Here is a 23,539-nt window from a genome sequence, read left to right on the forward strand (position 1 = left end):
GTTAAAACACAGAGCCGACAGATAAAACACAAGTAAACAGAATGGAGTACCGTAAATTAATGGACAGTCCGGCAGGCATCAGCTATGTAGCCAGGTGATCATAGTGTCCAGGGGGCAGCCGTAGATGGAGCAGGGAAGTCGCCGCTAAGCTAGCACGTGGTGTTTAAAGTTAGTAGCCCGGGGGGGTGAGTCTGCTCAGACGAAGGGGGTCTGCTCAGACGGAGGCCGGTTGAGGGTACAGCGGATGGGGTATTCGTCTGCAGACCAGATGTGGACGTGTCGACAGAGTATCCAGGCCGGATGGCGAGAGAGAGGTTGTGATTGTAGAATTGTGTTTGCTAACTGATGCTAGCTTCGTAGCAGTGGCACTAGCTGTGCTAGCTGCGTTAGCTGCAGGCTAGCTGTGAGGATCAGAAGTAGTGGCTCAGGGATTACGGCAGGGATCCGGCGTTGTTGTCGAGAGACAGTCCGATGCTGTTAAATTGGTGAGTAATATCCAGGCTAATAACAGGGCTGGTGTCTGTGCCGAAAGTAAAAGCTGCTAGCATCGGTTAAAAATGGCTAAGTAGCTTGTAGCTGGTAGCTTGTAGCTGGTTAGCTACTGGGGGTTCTTGAATGTGTTCCACAGTTCCAACGGTAAAAGCTGCTAGCATCGGTTAAAAATGGCTAAGTAGCTTGTAGCTGGTAGCTTGTAGCTGGTTAGCTACTGGGGGTTCGTGGATTGAGACATGGATTGTGAATGTGTGCCATTCAGAGGGTGAATGGGAAAAACAAAAGATTTTGTGCCTTTGTACGGGGTATGGCAGTACGTGCCAGGCACACCGGTTTGAGTGTGTCAAGAACTGCAATGCTGCTGGGGTTTTCATGCTCAACAGTTTCCCTTGTGTATCAAGAATGGTCCACCACCCAAAGGACACCAACTTGACTATGGATTCAACATGGGCCAGCATCCCTGTGGAATTTTTTCGACACCTTGTAGAGTCCATGCCCCGACGAATTGAGGCTGTTATCAGGGCAAACGGGGGTGCAACTCAATATTAGGAAGGTGTTCCTACACTCAGTGTATATATTACTCACACTCTGTAATATTGCTGCCACAATTGTAATGGCAATTAGCTATCCAATGTCCACAAGTATGTTGATGATAGACACATGGTTAACTAGTGTAGCAAGTTAGCTAGCTAGTTCATTTGGAACTGTATCAAGTGCAAGCAAGATGGCTACATTTATCTGTCTTCAATTTGTTTMGTTTTTTTCTCAGATGAGTTTATTGAAATATTTCCAGCCACAGCAGCGAAGGAGAAAGGGGGAATTACTTGTGGATCTAATTAATGATGTTGTTAGATATTTTAATTATCACTTGACCTATCATCACCTATCGTTATTTTGGCAAAATATCAGCTGCTTCGGTGTCAAGTGTCAATCATAGAGATAAATGGAGGATATAATGGAAGATATAACTCGTTTTAGTATCAACATTTCCATTGAGGGCTTTCCCCATTTAAAAGTAATCAACTGGGTGGGCTTCCAATGGGCTGGGAGTGATCAGCCAGTGATCAGAGAGCATTTTCTTCCTCAAATTGGGTTACCTATGGTTTGTAAACCAAAGTCTAAAGTAATATCCAGGAGCCAAGGCCAAGATTTATTCCAGGACATTGGTCCCAAGATCCAGACCCAGTAAGTTGAGACCATGACAAGTTAGTTAAAGACTGAATCGATATGGTCTTGAATGGTTTCAAGACCAAGACCACTAGGTCAAGAGACCATGGGCCCTTTCTTTAATTGTAAGAAACTTAAGTACAATAAACTCGAGTACAGTAGAGTACAGTACAGTAAAGCACAGTACAGTACAGTAGAGAACAGTAGAGTACAGTACAGTACAGTATAGTACAGTACAGTAGAGCACAGAGAGTTTTTTAATCGGTGTGTTTTGGTACTACCAACAAAAGGTGGGACAGCATTTTTATTGAGAAAGTAAAAATAGATCAGTATCTTTCAATGTAATAGAACAACTCAAGAAGTTCTATTTCTTATTTTCATACATGAAGTTTAGAAGGAAGGGTTTGGGACAGCCACCTCTAAATAGGAAATAGGGTGCCATTTGGGACACAGCCCTTTCTCATCTCTGCCTTCCCACGTATCAGACAGACTGAGGTGGATGAATCAGTGCTTGGATTTGTCTGTATTTTAAATGCCGAGAATGGTCTGAACTAGCCGTGTTAAGGAAAACATGAACTATGAGAAACCACAAGCAGTGCCCTTGGTATTATGAAATACACCATATATACAAAAGTCATTCAAATTAGTGGATTCGGCTATTTCAGCCACACCCGTTGCTGACAGGTGTATAAAATCAAGCACACAGCCGTGCAAACTCCATAGACAGTAGAATGGCCTTAATGAAGAGCTCAGTTAATTTCAACGTGGCACAGTCATAGGATGCTACCTTTCCAACAAGTCAGTTCGTCAAATGGCTGCCCTGCTAGAGCTGCCATTTCAAATTTTTGAGTCCATCCTCGGTGGACGTTTCACACCAAGAGGCTGCTTAGCTCTCCCATAGGCGCACTACACCCACATCAGTGAAGGCTGGTGGGAGGAGCTATAGGAGGACTGGCTCATTGTAATGGACTGGAATTACTATGAGTAATTYGTGGGTTTTGGGGGGTATTCCAGATGAAACGGAAATATCGGCTTGACTTTCATTCACAGTCACTGTTTCCCTTGTCTTGCACGTTGAGTCTTAACACAATACAGCATGCTTCTTTCCTGTATTACTGTATTTAAGGTGGTGTATTGCAGCCTTGGTAACAGTCTGTTTAGCTATAATTTCACTCATTGCCACTCCTGTCATGCTAAACATTAGTGGAATGTAATAGCTGAACAGAGACTGGAAACCAGGCTGGGTTTATTTTGGTTATGCTTTAACAAGTGTTTCGACACGTGTTAAACAAGGTTTTAGATAAATGAGTACATGGAACTCTGCTCTACAGTATGTTTGACTGGTAGAAGTGCTCTAGCCTGGTCCCAGATCTGTTTGTGCTATCATGTGAACTCCTTTGCCACTCATTGTCATGCTGTCAATGGCAAATTGTAGTCTGACAGTTTTCTTGAACTGCTAACAGCAATGGAGTGCCTGCCGGTTGAGGTCATACTCTATCRATAAAAGGTGTAGGTCATAGATTCAAAACATTGCATTGCAGATGTTTTTATTTAGACTTCTCTTGGCACCATTTTCTCATAACACAAACTAGTCCTCCGCTAGGACTTGATCTCACGCCAACCCCAGCTCTCAGTGGTCTGTGAAGGTAACAGAAGGGAGTGAAATATCACCGCATGCTTGCGTTGCTGGAGAGTGAGACTTTTCACTAAGCCTGTTTTGTGGAAACATCCAACGTCTTGTACTCGAATGCTTGCACAAACAGACTTGGCTTTGTTTTTATCAACTGTTCTTAAATGAAAGTTATTTATGCAGAGTATAAACTGTTGTGCGTTATCATTCTAGCCAGTCAAACAGTCCCCCTCTTTTTAAGTAATGTTGAGAGAAAGCGTTTCTGTTTTCCTATTTTTACTGCACTATTTGTCATTAGGTTCTAGAATTTTTCCCAAAAGGCACCCTGTTGCCTTTATGGTGTACTACTTTTGACCAGAGCCCTATTGGTCTTGGTCAGAAGGAGTGCACTATAAAGGGAATAGGGTTCCATTTGGGATGCATTTTGGGACGCAACTTTGTGTATGTCTGTCTGCTGAGTCTTCTAAATAAAGTGAGCCTCAAGTCCCCATTCTCTAACCTGCACCTAAAACCCTACTGAACAGTCATATGCAATTAATAAACATGTATGACATCAATTTCCTGTGCATGTTGGTGTTGAGGGATTTTTGCCCTCAGTTAAAATCTTTTGTTTCCCCTGGGAAGCCAAGTAGATAGCATGATATACTACCATATTATTTCAAGGACAAGGTAAGATGGACAAAGGCCTTTGAGCTTGACACATTTGTACTGTTTATTGAAAACAGAGGAATACTTCAGTCATTGGTATGTAATAGGATGCTGGAATACCTGTCATTCTTATGTAATATCGGAAATGCATATTGAGTTAGTTTTTTTCAGTGATATAGCTCTACATATCACTGACTAAATTGAACAGTATATCACTTTACACAAGTGCATTCAGCCACTCATAGGCTCTCACATAACACAATAAAATACTCTGAGAATGTTGAATAAAGCATAAAGTACAGCATGTTTACATACAGGCTTTTGATACATTATTGGTTTAAATAACTAGCTGGTCAAAGTTTGCTGGTTGAAATTCTTCTGTTGGTGGATCTGCCTTGCGGTAGATTACAGCACCAGTCCAATGAACAAAATACATCCTGGCTCGTTTGCTGACAATATGAAAGCGCATGAGGAAATCATCATTTCCAATCAAGTAAATCAACGGGTTGATTGCGCTATTCAGGCAAGCTAGGCCGCGGCTGATTTGATGAGCAACATAGATGTAATCGAAGCTTGCTTTGCAGGTGCCTTCCATTTTCAAAATCCTTATCTTCAAATTGAGATTTCTCAAAACATGGTAAGGGATAAAGCAAATTGAGAATAACACAGTCAAGATGATGACTAGTTTTAGACACCTCTGTTTCAATAAAGTATTGACGTTGGCTTTGGTGGCAAGGACCACTACTATATGTCCATAGCAAGCAAGAATGACGAGCAATGGTATAACGAATCCGGTAACGGTCCAGCCAATGCTATACCGCAGGTAATCCTTGATAAGGTGGTCGGCTGTTGAGTCATAGCACGCATCTGAGGAATTTGGCGCTGTCTTGTCAAAGAACATATCGGGAAGTATCTGAATAAAAACCAAAATCCAGACAAGAAAACTTATTGCCACAGAGTGGCGAGTGTTGATTCTTCCCATCACCTTCATTGGGTGCACAATACCAAGGTATCGATAAATACTGATGCATGTCAGGAACCCGATACTGCCGTAGAGATTCAAATTGAAACAGAATCTGGTGATCTTGCAGAATGTTTGTCCAAATATCCATTTACTGTTTAGCGCGTAATAGACAACCAAAAATGGTAATGTAAATAGGTATAGCAAGTCCGCTATTCCAAGGTTGAGAATAAATATGTTAATACTTCCAATTTTCTTCCAGCTTGTAAAAACAGTTTTTAACCCACAGAAGTTTGCAAAAGTTCCGACGACAAACACCAGCACGAACACAGCTGGTAAAAATATGCGCGTAAAAGACAGGTTAATTTGTGCACATGTGGTCATGTTGAGAACGTGCGCGTCGTGGTCCTCTGACATTTTCATCTTCGTTATTTTCAATCAGAGTGAAGTCAAGACACAAGCTATGTTTCGTATGTCAATCGATGACGCCCAAAAGTTAATAAGATCAAACTTGCACATAGACACACTTCTGAAATCGTAGCCGTCCACAAACATGCTGCGCATGACGACCTAATGTGAAACTAAAAGTGTATACACCCATTTCCAGAGATATAAGTATTATTCCATTAGTTTACAGGATGTAATGTGATACTGTATTCGAAAGGTAAATTAGCAGAGTTATAGTATCCTGCAATTATTACTGCAAGTCAAGATATGAGTAACAACCCACTGGGCAACACTTGAGGGAGATGTATCTTCCGTTTGGATGGTATATACTGTATATATTATGAATAACATATATAAAAGACAATATCCAAAGGTAAAAGTTTATTGCTAATATCATGAATTTGGTATCCTATTTATATGGCTAATGTTACTACTTCTAAACTTACAAAGATCCAATCAACCATGGATGAATGAAAGTATACCTAGCTTCATGCTGAAATGATTGTGTCCTTTGGGCAAATCAGATGTCAATGTAGCCCACATAAGCCAAACCTCATTCCGAATTTACGTTCACTTTCACATACAGCTTGTGTAAGAAAAGTTAGAGAAGTTACTTTCCACTAGTCAATGTTATTTTGGTAGTCTACGCAAATGAGTATGTTCAACATCTAAATGTGTTGACATGATAGCTTAGCTTAAATGAACGCAGCGTGTTTCCAAAGCTAAGCAGGGTACATAGGAGTACGCATCTAGATGTTAGACTTGTTCTCACTGAAGTGCATTATCCCTCATATACTAGTAGTCACTGTTCAGGCAGGAATTGTTGGACTGTGGCTTCACATTTTATTTAAATATTCCCTTTATTTAGGTTGATGGCATGACGTCGAAACAATTACATTGAATCAAACATACCTTTTTACCATCAACATTCTAACAAGGTCAAATAAAATATGTCTAAATCAAATATGAAATTAATTTAAATCACAGAGCATTCGGAAAGTATTCAAACCCGTTCCCTTTTTTTCAAATGTTGTTACGTTACAGCCTTATTATAAAATATATTAAATAAATGTTGTTCCTCAGAAATCTACATATAATACCCCATCCCCTCTTTCCACTGGGATTCTCTGCCTCTAACCCTGTTGCAGGGGCTGAGTCACTGGCTTACTGGTGCTCTTCCATGCCGTCCCTGGGAGGCGTGCGTCACTTGAGTGGGTTGAGTCATTGACGTGATCTTCCTGTCTGGGTTGGCGCCCCCCCTTGGGGTGTGCCGTGGCGGAGATCTTTGTGGTCCATATTCGGCCTTGTCTCAGGAGGGTAAGTTGGTGGTTGAAGATATCCCTCTAGTGGTGTGGGGGCTGTGCTTTGGCAAAGTGGGTGGGGTTATATCCTGCCTGTTTGGCCCTGTCCGGCGGTATCGTCGGATAGGGCCACAGTGTCTCCTGACCACTCCTGTCTCAGCCTCCAGTATTTRTGCTGCAGTAGTTTATGTGTCGGGGGGCTAGGGCCAGTCTGTTATATCTGGAGTATTTCTCCTGTCTTATCCGGTGTCCTGTGTGAATTTAAGTATGCTCTCTCTAACTCTCTCTTTCTCTCTTTCTTTCTTTCTCTCTTTCTTTCTTTCTCTCTCTCTCTCGGAGGACCTGAGCCCTAGTACCATGCCTCAGGACTGTCTGGCCTGATGACTCCTTGCTGTCCCCAGTCCACCTGGCCGTGCTGCTGCTCCAGTTTCAACTGTTCTGCCTGCGGCTATAGAATCCTGAACTGTTCACCGGACGTGCTACCTGTCCCAGACCTGCTGTTTTCAACTCTAGAGACAGCAGGAGCGGTAGAGATACTCTCAATGATCGGCTATGAAAAGCCAACTGACATTTACTCCTGAGGTGCTGAACTGTTGCACCCTCGACATCCACTGTGATTATTATTATTTGACCATGCTGGTAACCTATGAACATTTGAACATCTTGGCCTTGTTCTGTTAATCTCTCCCCGGCACAGCCAGAAGAGGACTGGCCACCCCTCATAGCCTGGTTCCTCTCTAGGTTTCTTCCTAGGTTCTGGCCTTTCTATGGAGTTTTTCCTAGCCACCGTGCTTCTACACCTGCATTGCTTGCTGTTTGGGGTTTTAGGCTGGGTTTCTGTACAGCACTTTGAGATATCAGCTGATGTAAGAAGGGCTTTACAAATACATTTGAATGATTGATTGATTGATAATGACAAAGCAAAAACTGGTTTTTAGACATTTTTGCAAATTTATAAAAAATCTAAAACAGAAATACCTTATTTAAATAAGTATTCAGACCCTTTGCTATGAGACTCGAAATTGAACTCAGCTGCATCCTGTTTCCATTGACCATCATTGAGATGTTTCTACAACTTGATTGGAGTCCACCTGTGGTAAATTCAATTGATTGGACATGATTTGGAAAGRAACACACCTGTCAATATAAGGTCCTACAGTTGACAGTGCATGTCAGAGCAAAACCAAGCCATGAGGTCGAAGGAATTGTCTGTAGACCTCCGAGACAGGAKTGTGTCGAGCCACAGATTTGGGGATGGGTACCAAAAAATGTCTGCAGCATTGAAGGTCAACAAGAACACAGTGGTGTGGCAGAATTATCAGAATTCGCTCGGTAACATAGATAATTAAGATGTCTTATCTGCATAATATGCTTATATGATTGAACTGTTGAACTCTTGTTATTAGAATGTATCCCTTCGGACTCTGGTGTTGACAGTTGCACTTCCTCCCTCAGATGGACCTCAGTCACCTGGGGCCCAGAAATGGGAGAAGTCAGGCTTCTCTATCACATGTCCCTGTTGCTATACATAATATCAGAAAGAGAAGAGGACAGAAGGGAACATTGTCTTCATATGTGGATATGTATCTTTACCTATTACAAACCATGTAAAGGGATGGCGTGATTAATAGGGAACTAATTACTTGTCTCCACAATGTCTGTGCCCAGTCACTCCCTACTTCGGCTTTGGGGGAGATACGTTCTGAGACAAAATAATAACGAAGACATCAAAACTATGAAATAACACATTTGGAATCATGTAGTAACCAAAAAAGTGTTAAAAAATATCTATATATATTATAGATTTTAGATTCTTCAAAGTAGCCACCCTTTGTCTTGATGACAGCTTTGCACACTCTATTCAGACCCCTTGGGCTCTGGCTGACTCCAAGGGGTCTGACTCCTTCCGAATGCATGAGCACAGGATGAAAACTATTTTTTATGTGGAATTTTCTACACAATTTCAATGTTTACATAGTTCTGATGATAATGTTGAAATTAGACTGGCGTAACAACCTGTGAGTCAGGTGAAGTCGTTGTATTTAAGTTGAAGTTTTACTGTAATTTTAATGTTTACAATGCTGGTTGAAATAAAATGAAAATAGTACTGGTTGATTACTTTTTACTAATCCAAATGTGTTTTCCATGTAGAGTCCACATCACAATAGGTTGACAAATGACATTGAAACAATGTTGATTCAACCAGTGTGTGCGCAGTGTGAATAGGCTATTAAGGCATGAATGTGAGAATTTCAATATTTAATTGATGATGTTTTAATTATTAACCATACCAATCTACAAGACAGTAATTCAGGTGTCTTTATGCTCATTGTAACATAGCATAATAACAATATTACTGAAAAAATGATTTGACTGATAACCTAATACTTACAGTTTATAGAAATGATGACTGACAGCTTAGCTTGCACATGAAAGTCACTTGGAGTTGACACCAACCTATTCTTACTTACAGTAACTACCTACTGTACATTCAGTTCCATATTTACTTTGAGGTTACCGAAACGTCCGCAATAGGCCTCCACCTCCATCCACCACCATGCATCAATCAATCAACTAGTCACTCATCATCTCTCTCTCTCCCTCTTTTTCTCTCTCTCTCGTTCTCTCTCTCTCTGTCACACACACACCTTTTCTAAGAATCTTGATGATGGAGGTATTCATTTAAATTAAATGGCCCTAATCAATATTCAAAATCAAATAGAGGATGAAATTCAATCAAACCTGCACTGCGGGAAATTGTTAACACTGTTTTTACACATATCCTAATCAATGCAAAGCATTTGACTATATTTACTGTGTTAAACTAATGGTACTTTTTCAACAGTGCAGGAACCATGTGTTTTCTCCCAGAGTGCAAGTTTGATTGAATCCTACCCTACCCTTCGATTCCTATTCGTATGTCATTGTCCAGTATCTTCACTGACAGGGCCTGCCCATCTCTGGCTTTGGGGCTATTTCACTCTCCACGGTCCTATACTCTAAAGCCAGGGAATGGCTCTCCTGTAGGCTGTGAATGGGGACTGGGGACAATTGTAGTGTTGGCAGGAGCAGGACTCAATCATCATCACCTGCTGGTGGATCATCCTGCCCTGGGGGCAGCGGAAGGCCATGCTAACGGTCCTGGTGCGGTAGGGGCTGCAGCAGCGGCCTTCCAGACACTGCAGGCCACAGAACCGGAACCTGTAGGCCCACTTGCTCAAACAGCCCTGGTGCTCCAGATGAATGGGCACGGGAGACCTGAAGCTACTATCGCAGGCACCCGTTCCCTGCAATACACATAACCGYGGACTTCAATTAAAAACATTGAATGATTTTAATTGATCTCTTACTTCAACTTTTAGTTGATCAACATGGACTTTGAAATATTAGGACATTTTGACAACTCTCAATACAATTCTTCATAATGCAGTTCTTCTGATGGCACATATTTATGGTCAATTTATGGTCAATGCTGTATCTAAGTAAAGGTACAATGTAAATTATATTAAGTAATTCATCCCATTTGCCAAAAAGTGAGGTACAAGAATGAAAGCAAAACATTTCTAATGGCCAAACTGTCCACCCACCTCAAGTGGCAATCCATTCTACCTCAACTAACCTCGAAAACAAAATGGTCAGACAGCAGTAAGAGTATTTGCAAAGTGTTTGAGAGTGTTTGAGGTAAAGAAAGGCGGAGACCGCTGCTCCCACTCACCACATGCGGCCTGCTGCGAGGCACAGCAGTGGCCTGGCATGGCCTGACTTGGCACAGTCTGGTTTGGGTCTGCGGGCGGCAGGCCCAGTTCTTGTTTGAGCTGCGGGTGGAGACACCTGGACCACAGCTGCTGGAGCAGGGGCTCCAGTCTGTGCTCTGCTCAATGCAGTTGGAGTTCAGGCCCTGGCCCGGAGACTGAGCCCCACCACCATCACCACGAAAGCCCTGACGCACCCTCTCCCTCTCTGGTGGTCTCTCCACTGGGTAGTGTTGAAAGACAAGGGCAATGTGATGCTGTTAGTCCATTTGTATACTCATTGGGTTTGTTATGTGAGGATATTGATATGGCTATGCTATTACACACAAAGGAAATGCTATGTACATTTCTTGTCCATTAAATATGAATATTGTGGTTTTAAATGCTTAAATATATGTGACTTCTGGATTCAATACATCCTGCCTATTTGTATGATGAGACTACTCCTTGCACACACGTGTCTTCCGTTGAAGCATCAACAGGTTAGCTACAAAAAAGGGTAACACTTTACTTGAAGGGGGTATCCGTACATAAGGCATTCATAACACCATTATGAAACCATTCATAACATGTGTTAAGAACGTTGTTATTAAGATTTTTAATGATACTGTAACATTCACGAAGCTGGTATTTCATGAAGGTATAATGAGTGCTTCAGTTAAAGAGTTACTCCAAAACAATAGTCTACCTGTAATTAATAGTATTTAAAACGATCCCATGGTGTTATTTTGCCCTCTGAATGCTACTGCGTAAACACTGCCATTCAGGTGCAATTAAACTGCACCCTTTTGTTCAAAGAGGAAGTAGTTGAGGGAAAAAGGAAGCGGTATACTGCTCTTGATAGTATCACTGATCTTCGTCAAAGCTCTGGCGAAGGCTGTGAGGCCGATACGTAAAGATTATTAAAGATCAGTGATACATCCAAATTCCTCTGTGTTGTGCACTTGGGTGTTTTATCCTGGCAAACAAGCAGTAAATCGCACTGCAGCACCTAAGTTACTTCAAGACTTGTCAAATGAAAAGCGCTTTACAAATGTAATAAATTATTACTGTTAATCATCCCTAATCAAAGTCTAATTTTCATATTTTTGCCTATCGAGTACTGTACCTGCAGCCATAGTGTCTGTGTAAATGTTGTTGTCCAGGCTTTCACAGACCCACTCCCTGCAGCACCTCCCAGGCTGGCGCACTAGCTGAGGGTTGGGGCAGTTGGCTGCGGCAGGAACCTGTAAGTCATCGCTGCACAGTGGCACACAGGTCACCCCGCCACCCAGGCAGTGGCACAGCTGTGCACACGACGGCTGGAATGTCTGGCCCTCCTCGAATTGCATGCCGTTCAGTTCACATCCCAGCATGTTCTGGCCTGGTCACAGAGAGAGGAATAGATGGGGAGACAGATGGGGAAGTGAGAGAGTGAACTTTGATCAGTTAAGTAAACAAAACAAAAAAAACGTCCTCTCACTGTCAACTGCGTTTATTTTCGGCAAACTTAACATGTGTAAATATTTGCATGAACATAACAAGATTCAAGAACGGAGACATAAACTAAACAAGTTCCACACACATGTGACTAACATAAATGGAATAATGTGTCCCTGAACAAAGGTGGGGTCAAAATCAAAAKTAACAGTCAGTATCTGGTGTGGCCACCAGCTGCATTAAGTACGGCAGTGCATCTCCTTCTCATGGACTGCACCAGATTTGCCAGTTTTTGCTGCTCTTCCACCAAGGCACCTGCAAGTTCCCGGACATTTCTGAGGGGAATGGCCCTAGCCCTCACCCTCCAATCCAACAGGTCCCAGACGTGCTCAATGGGATTGAGATCCGGGCTCTTCGCTGGCCATGGCAGAACACTGACATTCCTGTCTTGCAGGAAATCACGCACAAAATGAGCAGTATGGCTGGTGGCATTGTCATGCTGGAGGGTCATGTYAGGATGAGCCTGCAGGAAGGGTACCACATGAGGGAGGAGGATGTCTTCCCTGTAACTCACAGCGTTGAGATTGCCTRCAATGACAACAAGCTCAGTCCAATGATGCTGTGACACACCGCCCCAGACCATGACGGACCCTCCTCCTCCAAAGCGATCCTGCTCCAGAGTACAGGCGGTGTAATGCTCATTCCTTCGACGATAAACACGAATCCGACCATCACCCCTGGTGAGACAAAACCGCGACTCCTCAGTGAAGAGAACTTTTTGCCAGTCCTGTCTGGTCCAGCGACGGTGGGTTTGTGCCCATAGGTGACGCTGTTGCCAGTAATGTCTGATGAGGACCTGCCTTACAACAGGCCTACAAGCCCTCAGTCCAGCCTCTCTCAGCCTGAGCACTGATGGAGGGATTGTGCGTTCCTGGTGTATCTCGATCCTGTGTAGGTGTTGTTACACGTGGTCTGCCACTGCGAGGATGATCAGCTGTCCGTCTTGTCTCCCTGTAGCGCTGTCTTAGGCATCTCACAGTATGGATATTGCATTACATCTGCAGTCCTCATGCCTCCTTGCAGCATGCCCAAGGCACGTTCACGCAGATGAGCAGGGACCCTGGTCATCTTTCTTTTGATGTTTTTCAGAGTCAGTAGAAAGGCCTCTTTAGTGTCCTAAGTTTTCATAACTGTGACCTTAATTGCCTACCGTCTGTAAGCTGTTAGTGTCTTAACGACCGTTCCACAGGTGCATGTTCATTAATTGTTTCTGGTTCATTGAACAAGCATGGGAAACAGTGTTTAAACCCTTAACAATGAAGATCTGTGAAGTTATTTGGATTTTTACAAATTATCTTTGAAAGACAGGGTCCTGAAAAAGGGATGTTTCTTCTTTTGCTGAGTTTTAGGTGAAGCAGATCAAAACAAAACAAAATCAAATCACATTGCATTACTCACAATGCGCCGAATAAAACAGGTTTAGACCTTACAGTGAAATGCTTATTACAAGCCCTTAACCAACAACGCAGTTTAAAAAATATGAAGAAGAATAAGAAATAAAAGTAACAAGTACTGAAAGATCAGCAGTAAAATAACAATGGCGAGACTATATACAAGGGGTACCGGTACAGAGACAATGTGCGGGGTAACCAGTTAGTCGAGGTAATTGTGGTAATATGTACATAGATAATAACAGAGAGTAGCAGTGGTGTAAAATAGGGGGGGGGGGGAAATGCAAATAGTCTGGGTAGCCATTTGATTAGATGTTCAGGAGTCKTATGGTTTGGGGGCAGAAGCTGTTAAGAAGCCTCTTGGACCTAGACTTGGCACTCCGGTACCGCTTGCCGTGCGGTAGCAGAGAGAACAGTCTATGACTAGGGTGGCTGGAGTATTTGACTATTTATTTGGGCCTTCCTCTGACACCGCCTGGTATAGAGGTCCTGGATGGAAGGAAGCTTGTCCCCAGTGATGTATTGGGCTGTACGCACTACCCTCTGTAGTGCCATGCGGTCAGAGGCCGAGCAGTTGCCATATCAGGCAGTGACGCAACCAGTCAGGATGCTCTCGATGGTGCAGCTGTAGAACCTTTTGAGGACCTGAGGACCCAGGCTCCTGAGGGGGAATAGGTTTTATCGTGCCCTCTTCACAACTGTCTTGGTGTGCTTGGATCATGTTAGTTGGTTGGTGATGTGGACACCAAGGAACTTAAAGCTGTCAACCTTCTCCACTACAGCCCCGTCGGCGTGCTCTGTCCTCCTTTTCCTGTAGTCTACAATCATCTCCTTTGTCTTGATCACGATGAGGGAGAGGTTGCTGTCCTGGCACCACACGGCCATGTCTCTGACCTCCTCCATATAGGCTGTCTCGTCGTTGTTGGTGATCAGGCCTACCACTGTTGTGTCATCGGCAAACTTAATGATGGTGTTGGAGTTGTGCCTGGCCGTGCAGTCATGAGTGAACAGGGAGTACAGGAGGGGACTGAGCATGCACCCCTGAGGGGCCCTGTGTTGAGGATCAGCATGGTGGATGTGTTGTTATCTACCCTTACCACCTCGGGGCAGCCCGTCAGGAAGTCGCAGAGGGAGGTGCAGAGGGAGGTGTTTAGTCCCAGGGTCCTTGGCTTATTGATGAGCTTTGAGGGCACTATGGTGTTGAATGCTGAGCTGTAGTCAATGAATAGCATTCTCACATAAGTGTTCCTTTTGTCCAGGTGTGAAAGGGCAGTGTGGAGTGCAATAGAAATTGCATCATCTGTGGATCTGTTAGGGCGGTATGCAAATTGGAGTGGGTCTAGGGTTTCTGGGATAATTGTGTTGATTTGAGCCATGACCAGTTTTTCAAAGCACTTCATGGCTACCTTAGTGTTCTTGGGCACAGGGACTACGGTGGTCTGCTTAAAACATGTTGGTATTACAGACTCGGACAGGGAGAGGTTGAAAATGTCAGTGAAGACACTTGCCAGTTGGTCAGCGCATGTCCTGGTAATCCGTCTGGCCCTGCGGCCTTGTGAATGTGGACCTGTTTAAAGGTCTTACTCAAATCGGGTACGGAGAGCGTGCTCACACAGTMATCCGGAACAGCTGGTGCTCTCATGCATGTTTCAGTGTTATTTGCCTCGAAGCGAGAATAGAAGTAGTTTAGCTCATCTGGTAGGCTTGGGTCACTGGGCAGCTCCCGGCTGTGCTTCCCTTTGTAGTCTGTACTGGTTTGCAAGCCCTGACACATCCGACGAGCRTTGGAGCTAGTGTTGTACGATTCGATCTTAGTCCTGTATTGACACTTTACCTGTTTGATGGTTTGTCGAAGGGCATAGCGGGATTTCTTATAAGCTTCCGGGTTAGAGTCCCGCTCTTTGAAAGCGGCAGCTCTAGCCTTTAGCTCAGTGCGGATGTTGCCTGTAATCCATGGCTTCTGGTTGGGGTATGTACGTACGGTCACTGTGGTGACGACGTCATCGATGCACTTATTGATGAAGCAAATGACTGATGTGGTGTACTTCTCAATGCCATAGGAAGATTCCCGGAACATATTCCAGTCTGTGCTAGCAAAACAGTCTTGTAGCTTAGCATCTGCTTCATCTGACCACTTTTTTATTGATCGAGTGACTGGTGCGTTCTGCTTTCATTTTTGCTTGTGACAACGTACAGTGGCAAGAAAAAGTAACAAGAAAAATACAATAATGTATGTTTTATTAATTTAAGCACACTATATTTGTCTATTGTTGTGACTTAGATGAAGCTCAGATCAAATTTTATGACCAATTCATGCAGAAATCCAGGTATTTCCAAAGGGTCCACATACTTTTTCTTKGCACTGTATGTGGTGTCAAATCTAGGGAGAAGACATGTGTACTAAAATAACATTTGAGTCATTTAGCAGACACTTATCCAGAGCGACATCATTTGTTTAACACTTCTAATGGCTGCCCTTTAACATCAATGTCGCAATACTTGTTGTATCCAACTGGATATTGTGGGATTATTACCCATGGCTGCCATTCCCAATCCTAAATAACTTAAGTACTTGGCTATTTTCCTATTATTTATGGCTATGAAATAGAACATTCAACATTCATCTTTGTCAAAGATTTGCTGTGCATGAAAACTGGGATACACTCTTACATCTCACTCCATTTGAGTTCTTAATATCATTATCATGATCACATAATGGAAATGCTTTGAGGCTTTGTACAGTATTTGTACCCTACAAAGTAGTCGCCTGGTCCCAGATCTGTTTGCGCTGTCTTGCCAACTGTACTGCCTTGTTGTCTTGTAGTTGGATCTTACAGTTGGCAAGATACCACAAACAGATATATCTCACAGTTGGCAAGACAACACAAACAGACCTGGGACCAGTTTAACAGGGTAGCGCTGTACTCACTGACACACTCTCCAGGACCACCGGGGTAGCTGGCGCTGTAGTCACACTGCAGGCCCTGCTGGCTGTCACACACAAACCTCTCCGTGCAGTCTTCGCCCTCCTGTCTGGCGCACACCTGGCAGCAGCGGCACCCATCCAGCACCGTGGGCACCCCCAGAGGGCAGCGTGGTGCGGGCCAGGGGCAGTTGTGACACGGGCCCCCGCATAGCTGGCAGCACACCTAACACATGTGGGTTGACAGTAGGATGATTAACTGCAGTAGCGTTTGTGGATAAAATATGTGTGAGACTGCAGTGTTCACCGGTAGCCTTTTGTTGACTGTATGGGTTAAGTTTTTTTGTCTGTGACTGTACTATAAATGTTACTTTTGTGTGTATTTGTTTGTGTAACCTGTAGGGTTAAAATCCTTACAGCTTCCCCAAATCCCAATGGAGGTATTCCGGAATCAGCAGGGAATAAGCTGCAAGGGAATCCTCTAACCTGGAATTTTTTAACCATGAACATCCTACAGGATATATTGCACACATATTACGCACAAAAACCGTATGCTGGTCATTCATAGCGTCCCTTAAATTTACGTAGAATCTTAATTTGATCACTTTTTTCACTGCAGGAAATGCAGATAAGCTTTGTAATGTAATTACATTCACTGAAACCCAGCACTAACAAACACAGTTATATTRACAGTATTGCACTTTTGTCATGTAGCCTAATTTTGTTCAGCTAATAGCCTAACCACCAATYAAGCAACATTATGGACTAAACATTCAAATCCTGTTGATGCAGGATTATTTTGCTGCGACAATTCTGGTAAAATACTGCCCTCTTGCAGTCCAAACGCGTTGCACTCTTTTTGTTTATAAAGGCCTGCTGCATAAACTTCCGCCTTACCTTACTTTATTGTTAGCTAATCGACGTACAAGATACTAGACCCGGTCTCAGGGATGGCTAACTCTGGAAATCCCTTCAATCTCCACTGAGTTATGTAAATCTGCGTTTAGTTTTTTTGCAAGATACTTGTAACCTCCAGCGCTCTCTAAAACTGGTTGAAATGGTGCCTCTAGGGCAATTCAAAAGGCTGATTGAGGACCTTTCTACAGAAAAATGTGTTTGTTTTCTATGATTGTGTTTTGCTTTTAGTGTATTGATGTGAATATTGATGTGTATATTGGTGTATAATTTATGTGTCAGTGGTGTTCGGTGCCGTTTACGATGAGGGAGAACACTTCTTTTTTGATGAGCATGGCCTTAAGTCTATTACAGCATATTGGATGACTGTCATTCATATTTCATTCACCCAGCTCAATGTAACATCGACAGGTTTAGGCTACTAATGTACATGATACTTTACCCATCATGAGGTTGCTACAACTTAGCCTACGAATGAAAGTTTACAGCGCAGGTGCACAGGTCGACAGAAATGTTTTTGTAATCAAGGTGACAGACAGTGACACATTCAATACCACCTTGCACACTCTTGCCTGCATCTTTTATTTTATTTTAATTGTATTTATTTATTTATTTCACCTTTATTTAACCAGGTAGGCAAGTTGAGAACAAGTTCTCATTTTCAATTGCGACCTGGCCAAGATAAAGCAAAGCAGTTCGACACATACAACAACACAGAGTTACACATGGAGTAAAACAAACATACAGTCAATAATACAGTAGAAAAATAAGTCTATATACAATGTGAGCAAATGAGGTGAGATAAGGGAGGTGAAGGCAAAAAAGGCCATGGGGGCGAAGTAAATACAATATAGAAAGTAAAACACTGGAATGGTAGATTTGCAGTGGAAGAATGTGCAAAGTAGAAATATAAATAATGGGGTGCAAAGGAGCAAAATAAATAAATAAATACAGTAGGAGAACAGGTAGTTGTTTGGGCTAAATTATAGATGGGCTATGTACAGGTGCAGTAATCTGTGAGCTGCTCTGACAGCTGGTGCTTAAAGTTAGTGAGGGAGATAAGTGTTTCCAGTTYCAGAGATTTTTGTAGTTCGTTCCAGTCATTGGCAGCAGAGAACTGGAAGGAGAGGTGGCCAAAGGAGGAATTGGTTTTGGGGGTGACCAGAGAGATACGATAAGGGGGGACTTTACCTAGCAGGGTCTTGTAGATGACCTGGAGCCAGTGGGTTTGGCGACGAGTATGACGCGAGGGCCAGCCAACGAGAGGTTACAGGTCGCAGTGGTAGGTAGTATATGGGGCTTTGGTGACAAAACGGATGGCACTGTGATAAACTGCATCCAATTTATTGAGTAGGGTATTGGAGGCTATTTTGTATCTAACTGATCTAGGGTGTTAGTCCAACATTTAGTCCAACATTTGCAAACAAGAGTTTCGATTGGACAAATTCAAGTATGTTTATCCCCGTTTCTTTCTATTTGCTTCCGTTTAAGAAATGTTTTTCAACTGAATTGGTGGAATAAATACACCCCTGATCACCCACAAATACAGTTCACTTTCATAGCAGCACACATAAAAACAACATGATCACTTTGTTCATTGTATAATTCCTTCTCGCATTTATGCACTGTCCTCCTCTCACCTTTTCCATTCGCTTGTGGACTTCAGTGCACAACACAACAGCTGTCTGTGACCAGGCGAAGAAACCTTTCCAAGCCAAACTTTCATACCATAACCGCTAACCTCTACACACAGCCTACATCATTGTCACCATATTAGCTAACGTCATAGTCAACATAGCTACTAGAACTAAGGCATTAGTAAACCCGCTTCAATCACGCAGTACAGTGTATAGTCAGCAAGCAGTTTAGCAGTTACACCTTCGGGCCCTGGTGGCACTAAATTAATAAAACCAAAAGCTTACCTTGACCTGGAAGAGTTTCAACGTTGAATAGTCATAGCCAGCTAGCTAACATAGCATCCCTTTCTGTTGGAGCCGAATGTTTGAGTAGGCTAAACTAGCTAGCTGCATTCACTAGCTAAGAAAGTGAAAGTGAAAAAAAATACAACAAAATATAGCTAGCTTTATCTCTCTCTCTTTCTCTCTTTCTCTCTCTCTCTCTCTCTCTCTCTCTCTCTCTCTCTCTTGCTTCTGTCTTTCTCTCTCTTTGAGTCAACTACTCACCACAATTTATGCACTGCAGTGCTAACTAGCTGTAGCTTATGCTTTCAGTGCTAAATTCATTCTCTGATCCTTTGTTTGGGTGGACAACATGTCAGTTCATGCTGCAAGAGCTCTGATAGTTTGGAGGATGTCCTCCGGAAGTCCTCCGGAAGTCTAAGATATGGGGTGAGCACCATGTGCCTCCTCGGTTTTGTATTGAAGTCAATGTACCCAGAGGAGGACAGAAACTAGCTGTACCCCGGCAACACCATGGTGCTACCCCAGAGAGTGCTGTTGAGGCTACTGTAGAGCTTCATTGAAAAACAGTGTGTTTTAATCAATTATTTGGTGATGTGAATATATTTAGTGTAGTTTTATCTAAAAAGGATAACTTTTTCATTGTTTCACTATTTTTATTTTACTGAAATTCACTGAGGAGAATGGTCCTCCCCTTCTTCCTCTGAGGAGCCTCCACTGATAGTGTATATGGATGTTTTTATTTGTATTGATAACGTTTARTATCAGTTTGTGAACCACCATATACTATTCACTTACCAAAAACAAGTGCAAACAAGTTCATCATCCCATGACATCCCTCAAATATTAAATTCCATTTCTTCCCCAAAATATCACAAGCTTACTTTGACAAATGTAAGATGTTTGACAACTTGAATTCTTAAGGAAATTCTTGAGCTTGTCAACCCTCACCTGAGTGATGATACACAACAGCAGGTAACCAAGGAGCGTAGCATCTCTTCGGTCCATCTTCAGGGGTTAGCTAGTTCTCTCTCGCTCTCTCTTGTCGGTCTATCTCCTCAAGAAAGCCGCGATGCCATTAATGCTGTGTGTTAGCAAACTGCCTGCCTCTGTCCATTCATTTATAAAGTCTGCCTTCTGATGTCACAGACGGTGGACTGCAATGTAAATAGTTACTGGACAGGAATCAAAAATAGTTGTAATTCCACATTCCTGCTACCCATTTCCTTAGTCTCACGCTCTCTCTCTTTCTCTCCAAGCCAAGCACTTTTTCCGAAGACTTTCATGGCTTTTGGGGTCAGTTTAGACTGAGGTCCAAATACTGTGTATTGAGGTGGTGAATTGTGCTTGCGATTGGTCGTGGCTGAGTTAAATTGTCTGTATTTCTTACCGGGATGATGTTCCTGCTTTGACCTGGTGTTTTGTTGGCACTGTGTAATAGACAGAGGTTTACCAAGGTAACTTCTACTGTATGCCCAATCTTTGGTTAGAGTGACTTTTAGTCTCTTGTGACAGACTTTAACATTTAAATATTAGACGGCGAGATTCTGTTCTGGGTGCCGAGTTTAAGTGACTCTCAACCACTACAAGTACAGCTGAAGTTTACAAGCATTTCGCTAGACTCGCAATAACATCTGCTAACCATGTGTATGTGACCAATAAAATTGGATTTGATTTGAGTTATTTTCACTGTGATGAAACTTGTGGTTGTTCTACAGGCGAATAAAAGTCACTTTAAAATGGTGTATCATTGCATTTGAATTAAGGCAACAGCTTAGCCCTCAGAAGCCTGTAGATACAGTGGGGAGAACAAGTATTTGATACACTGCCGATTTTGCAGGTTTTCCTACTTACAAAGCATGTAGAGGTCTGTAATTTTTATCATAGGTACACTTCAACTATGAGAGACGGAATCTAAAACAAAAATCCAGAAAATCACATTGTATGATTTTTAAGTAATTAATTTGCATTTTATTTGATGACATAAGTATTTGATACATCAGAAAAGCAGAACTTAATATTTGGTAGAGAAACCTTTGTTTGCAATTACAGAGATCATACGTTTCCTGTAGTTCTTGACTAAGTTTGCACACACTGCAGCAGGGGATTTTGGCCCACTCCTCCCTACAGATCATCTCCAGATCCTTCAGTTTCGGGGCTGTCGCTGGGCAATACGGACTTTCAGCTCCCTCCAAAGATTTTCTATTGGGTTCAGGTCTGGAGACTGGCTAGGCCACTCCAGGACCTTGAGATGCTTCTTACGGAGCCACTCCTTAGTTGCCCTGGCTGTGTGTTTTGGTCGTTGTCATGCTGGAAGACCCAGCCATGACCCATCTTCAATGCTCTTACTGAGGGAAGGAGGTTGTTGGCCAAAGTCTCGCGATACATGACCCCATCCATCCTCTCCTCAATACAGTGCAGTCGTCCTGTCCCCTTGCAGAAAAGCATCCCCAAAGAATGATGTTTCCACCTCCATGCTTCACGGTTGGGATGGTGTTTCTTGGGGTTGTACTCATCCTTCTTCTTCCTCCAAACACGGTGAGTGGATTTAGACCAAAAAGCTCTATTTTTGTCTCATCAGACCACATGACCTTCTCCCATTCCTCCTCTGGATCATCCAGATGGTCATTGGCAAACTTCAGACGGGCCTGGACATGCGCTGGCTTGACAGGGGACCTTGCGTGCGCTGCAGGATTTTAATCCATGACGGCGTAGTGTTTACTAATGGTTTTCTTTGAGACTGTGGTCCCAGCTCTCTTCAGGTCATTGACCAGGTCCTGCCGTGTAGTTCTGGGCTGATCCCTCACCTTCCTCATGATCATTGATGCCCCACGAGGTGAGATCTTGCATGGAGCCCCAGACCGAGGGTGATTGACCGTCATCTTGAACTTCTTCCATTTTCTAATAATTGCGCCAACAGTTGTTGCCTTCTCACCAAGCTGCTTGCCTATTGACCTGTAGCCCATCCCAGCCTTGTGCAGGTCTACAATTCTATCCCTGATGTCCTTACACAGCTCTCTGGTCATGGCCATTGTGGAAGAGGTTGGAGTCTGTTTGATTGAGTGTGTGGACAGGTGTCTTTTATACTGGTAACGAGTTCAAACAGGTGCAGTTAATACAGGTAATGATGAGGAGAACAGGAGGGCTTCTTAAAGAAAAACTAACAGGTCTGTGAGAGCCGGAATTCTTACTGGTTGGTAGGTGATCAAATACTTACGTCATGCAATAAAATGCAAATGAATTACTTAAAAATCATACAATGTAATTTTCTGGATTTTGTTTTAGATTCCGTCTCTCACAGTTGAAGTGTACCTATGATAAAAATTACAGACCTCTACATGCTTTGTAAGTAGGAAAACCTGTAAAATCGGCAGTGTATCAAATACTTGTTCTCCCCACTGTATGTGTCAATAATTAGCCCACGCTTGCCTATGTCTATGTATTGCATGTGAAATATCAGCTATTGTTGTCTCAATGCACTACAGTGTAAAAGCAGGGCAGGTCATAGTGAAACGTATTCTCAATAATGAATCAAATGGATTTGACCGATTTTTCTTGGCATACAGTATATTGCCACACAGCATTCCCACAGAAGAAATAACACGCTAGTCCATACATAACTATTCAGACACCTGAAAGATAATGATCATGAATTGCATTTACATGATACAGTATTTTTTATTTCACTAGGTTTCAAAGTACTTTACATTGTAGGGGTACAATGCCCCACCAATGTAGCTAAAATGTTATATGACCACTATTCTTCTACACTTACAACTAGCAACAGACTTCGCCACATCTGTCTACCAAAGACAGACCAAAGACTAGACTACTGTTTGCTTCCCTGCTTCCAAAAACAAGCCTTTTCCTCAAAGTTGGATGTATTTTTGCCCACCAATACAGTATGAAGGAAGTATAAATGACGCTGTCTGCTGAAACATTCTCAAGCATCTGCCGTTACAATAACATAACCCCACAAAGCAGCTTCTACCCCATGACTTCACAGTTTCTCTATGGGGGAGGTCATGTGACGCATTTCTCTCTCTCTGTGTGTGTGTGTTTATCACAGAGTTGGCAAAAACCTACAGAGCAAAGACCATCCCTGGCACAACTGTGGACACCGTCGTTCTAGATTTGAACATCTGCAGGTATGTTGAATCCATACACATCCTTTGGCACTGCTCTAGGTTTTGTGGTAAAGAAGTMATTTTTTTCTCAGAACTCATTTCAAGATTTGTGTGATTGACAGGGTTAAAGGGATAGTTCACCAAAAATCACAAAATTACATTTTTGTTTGTTTCCTTTCCAAATCTGAAAAGATTTGGCATGGGTCCCTAGATCATCAAAATGTTCTACAGCTGCACCATCGAGAGCATCCTAACCGGTTGCATCACTGCCTGGTATGGCAACTGCTCGGCATCTGACCATAAGGCGCTACAGAGGGTAGTGCAAACGGCCCAGTACGTCACTGGGGCCAAGCTTCCTGCCATCTAAGACCCTATACAATCAACAGT

General features: G+C 42.9%; 2 protein-coding genes across 2 annotated transcripts; both read right to left on the bottom strand.

Annotated features, from left to right (window-relative positions):
• Positions 1 to 3,976: 3,976 nt before the first annotated feature.
• Positions 3,977 to 5,465, bottom strand: LOC111966689 (P2Y purinoceptor 1-like). The gene has a single exon (XM_023991585.2). The coding sequence runs from the start codon at positions 5,319 to 5,321 to the stop codon at positions 4,275 to 4,277; it is 1,047 nt and encodes a 348-aa protein (XP_023847353.1). The 5' UTR covers positions 5,322 to 5,465; the 3' UTR covers positions 3,977 to 4,274.
• Positions 5,466 to 8,910: 3,445 nt separating this feature from the next.
• LOC111961371 (CCN family member 5-like) lies at positions 8,911 to 20,033 on the bottom strand. Its single transcript, XM_023983621.1, has 5 exons — positions 19,977 to 20,033; positions 16,198 to 16,417; positions 11,507 to 11,761; positions 10,362 to 10,621; positions 8,911 to 9,933 (listed from the first exon to the last, which is right to left on the bottom strand). The coding sequence occupies exons 1-5, from the start codon at positions 20,031 to 20,033 to the stop codon at positions 9,646 to 9,648; spliced, it is 1,080 nt and encodes a 359-aa protein (XP_023839389.1). The 3' UTR covers positions 8,911 to 9,645.
• Between the last annotated feature and the right edge of the window lie 3,506 nt (positions 20,034 to 23,539).

The sequence above is a fragment of the Salvelinus sp. IW2-2015 genome, linkage group LG1 (genome assembly GCF_002910315.2).
Source record: "Salvelinus sp. IW2-2015 linkage group LG1, ASM291031v2, whole genome shotgun sequence".
NCBI classification, from domain to species: Eukaryota; Metazoa; Chordata; class Actinopteri; order Salmoniformes; family Salmonidae; genus Salvelinus; species Salvelinus sp. IW2-2015.

What these genes read in the sequence shown, in the direction of transcription:
- LOC111966689 (XM_023991585.2), bottom strand. Translation starts at nt 5,321, where the DNA reads ATGAAAATGTCAGAGGACCACGACGCGCACGTTCTCAACATGACCACA.
- LOC111961371 (XM_023983621.1), bottom strand. Translation starts at nt 20,033, where the DNA reads ATGGACCGAAGAGATGCTACGCTCCTTGGTTACCTGCTGTTGTGTATC. An exon ending in CACAGACACTATGGCTGCAG is followed by an intron (nt 10,622 to 11,506) that starts GTACAGTACTCG and finishes AACACTACCCAG; the next exon opens with TGGAGAGACCACCAGAGAGG. An exon ending in CTCGCAGCAGGCCGCATGTG is followed by an intron (nt 9,934 to 10,361) that starts GTGAGTGGGAGC and finishes TGTGTATTGCAG; the next exon opens with GGAACGGGTGCCTGCGATAG.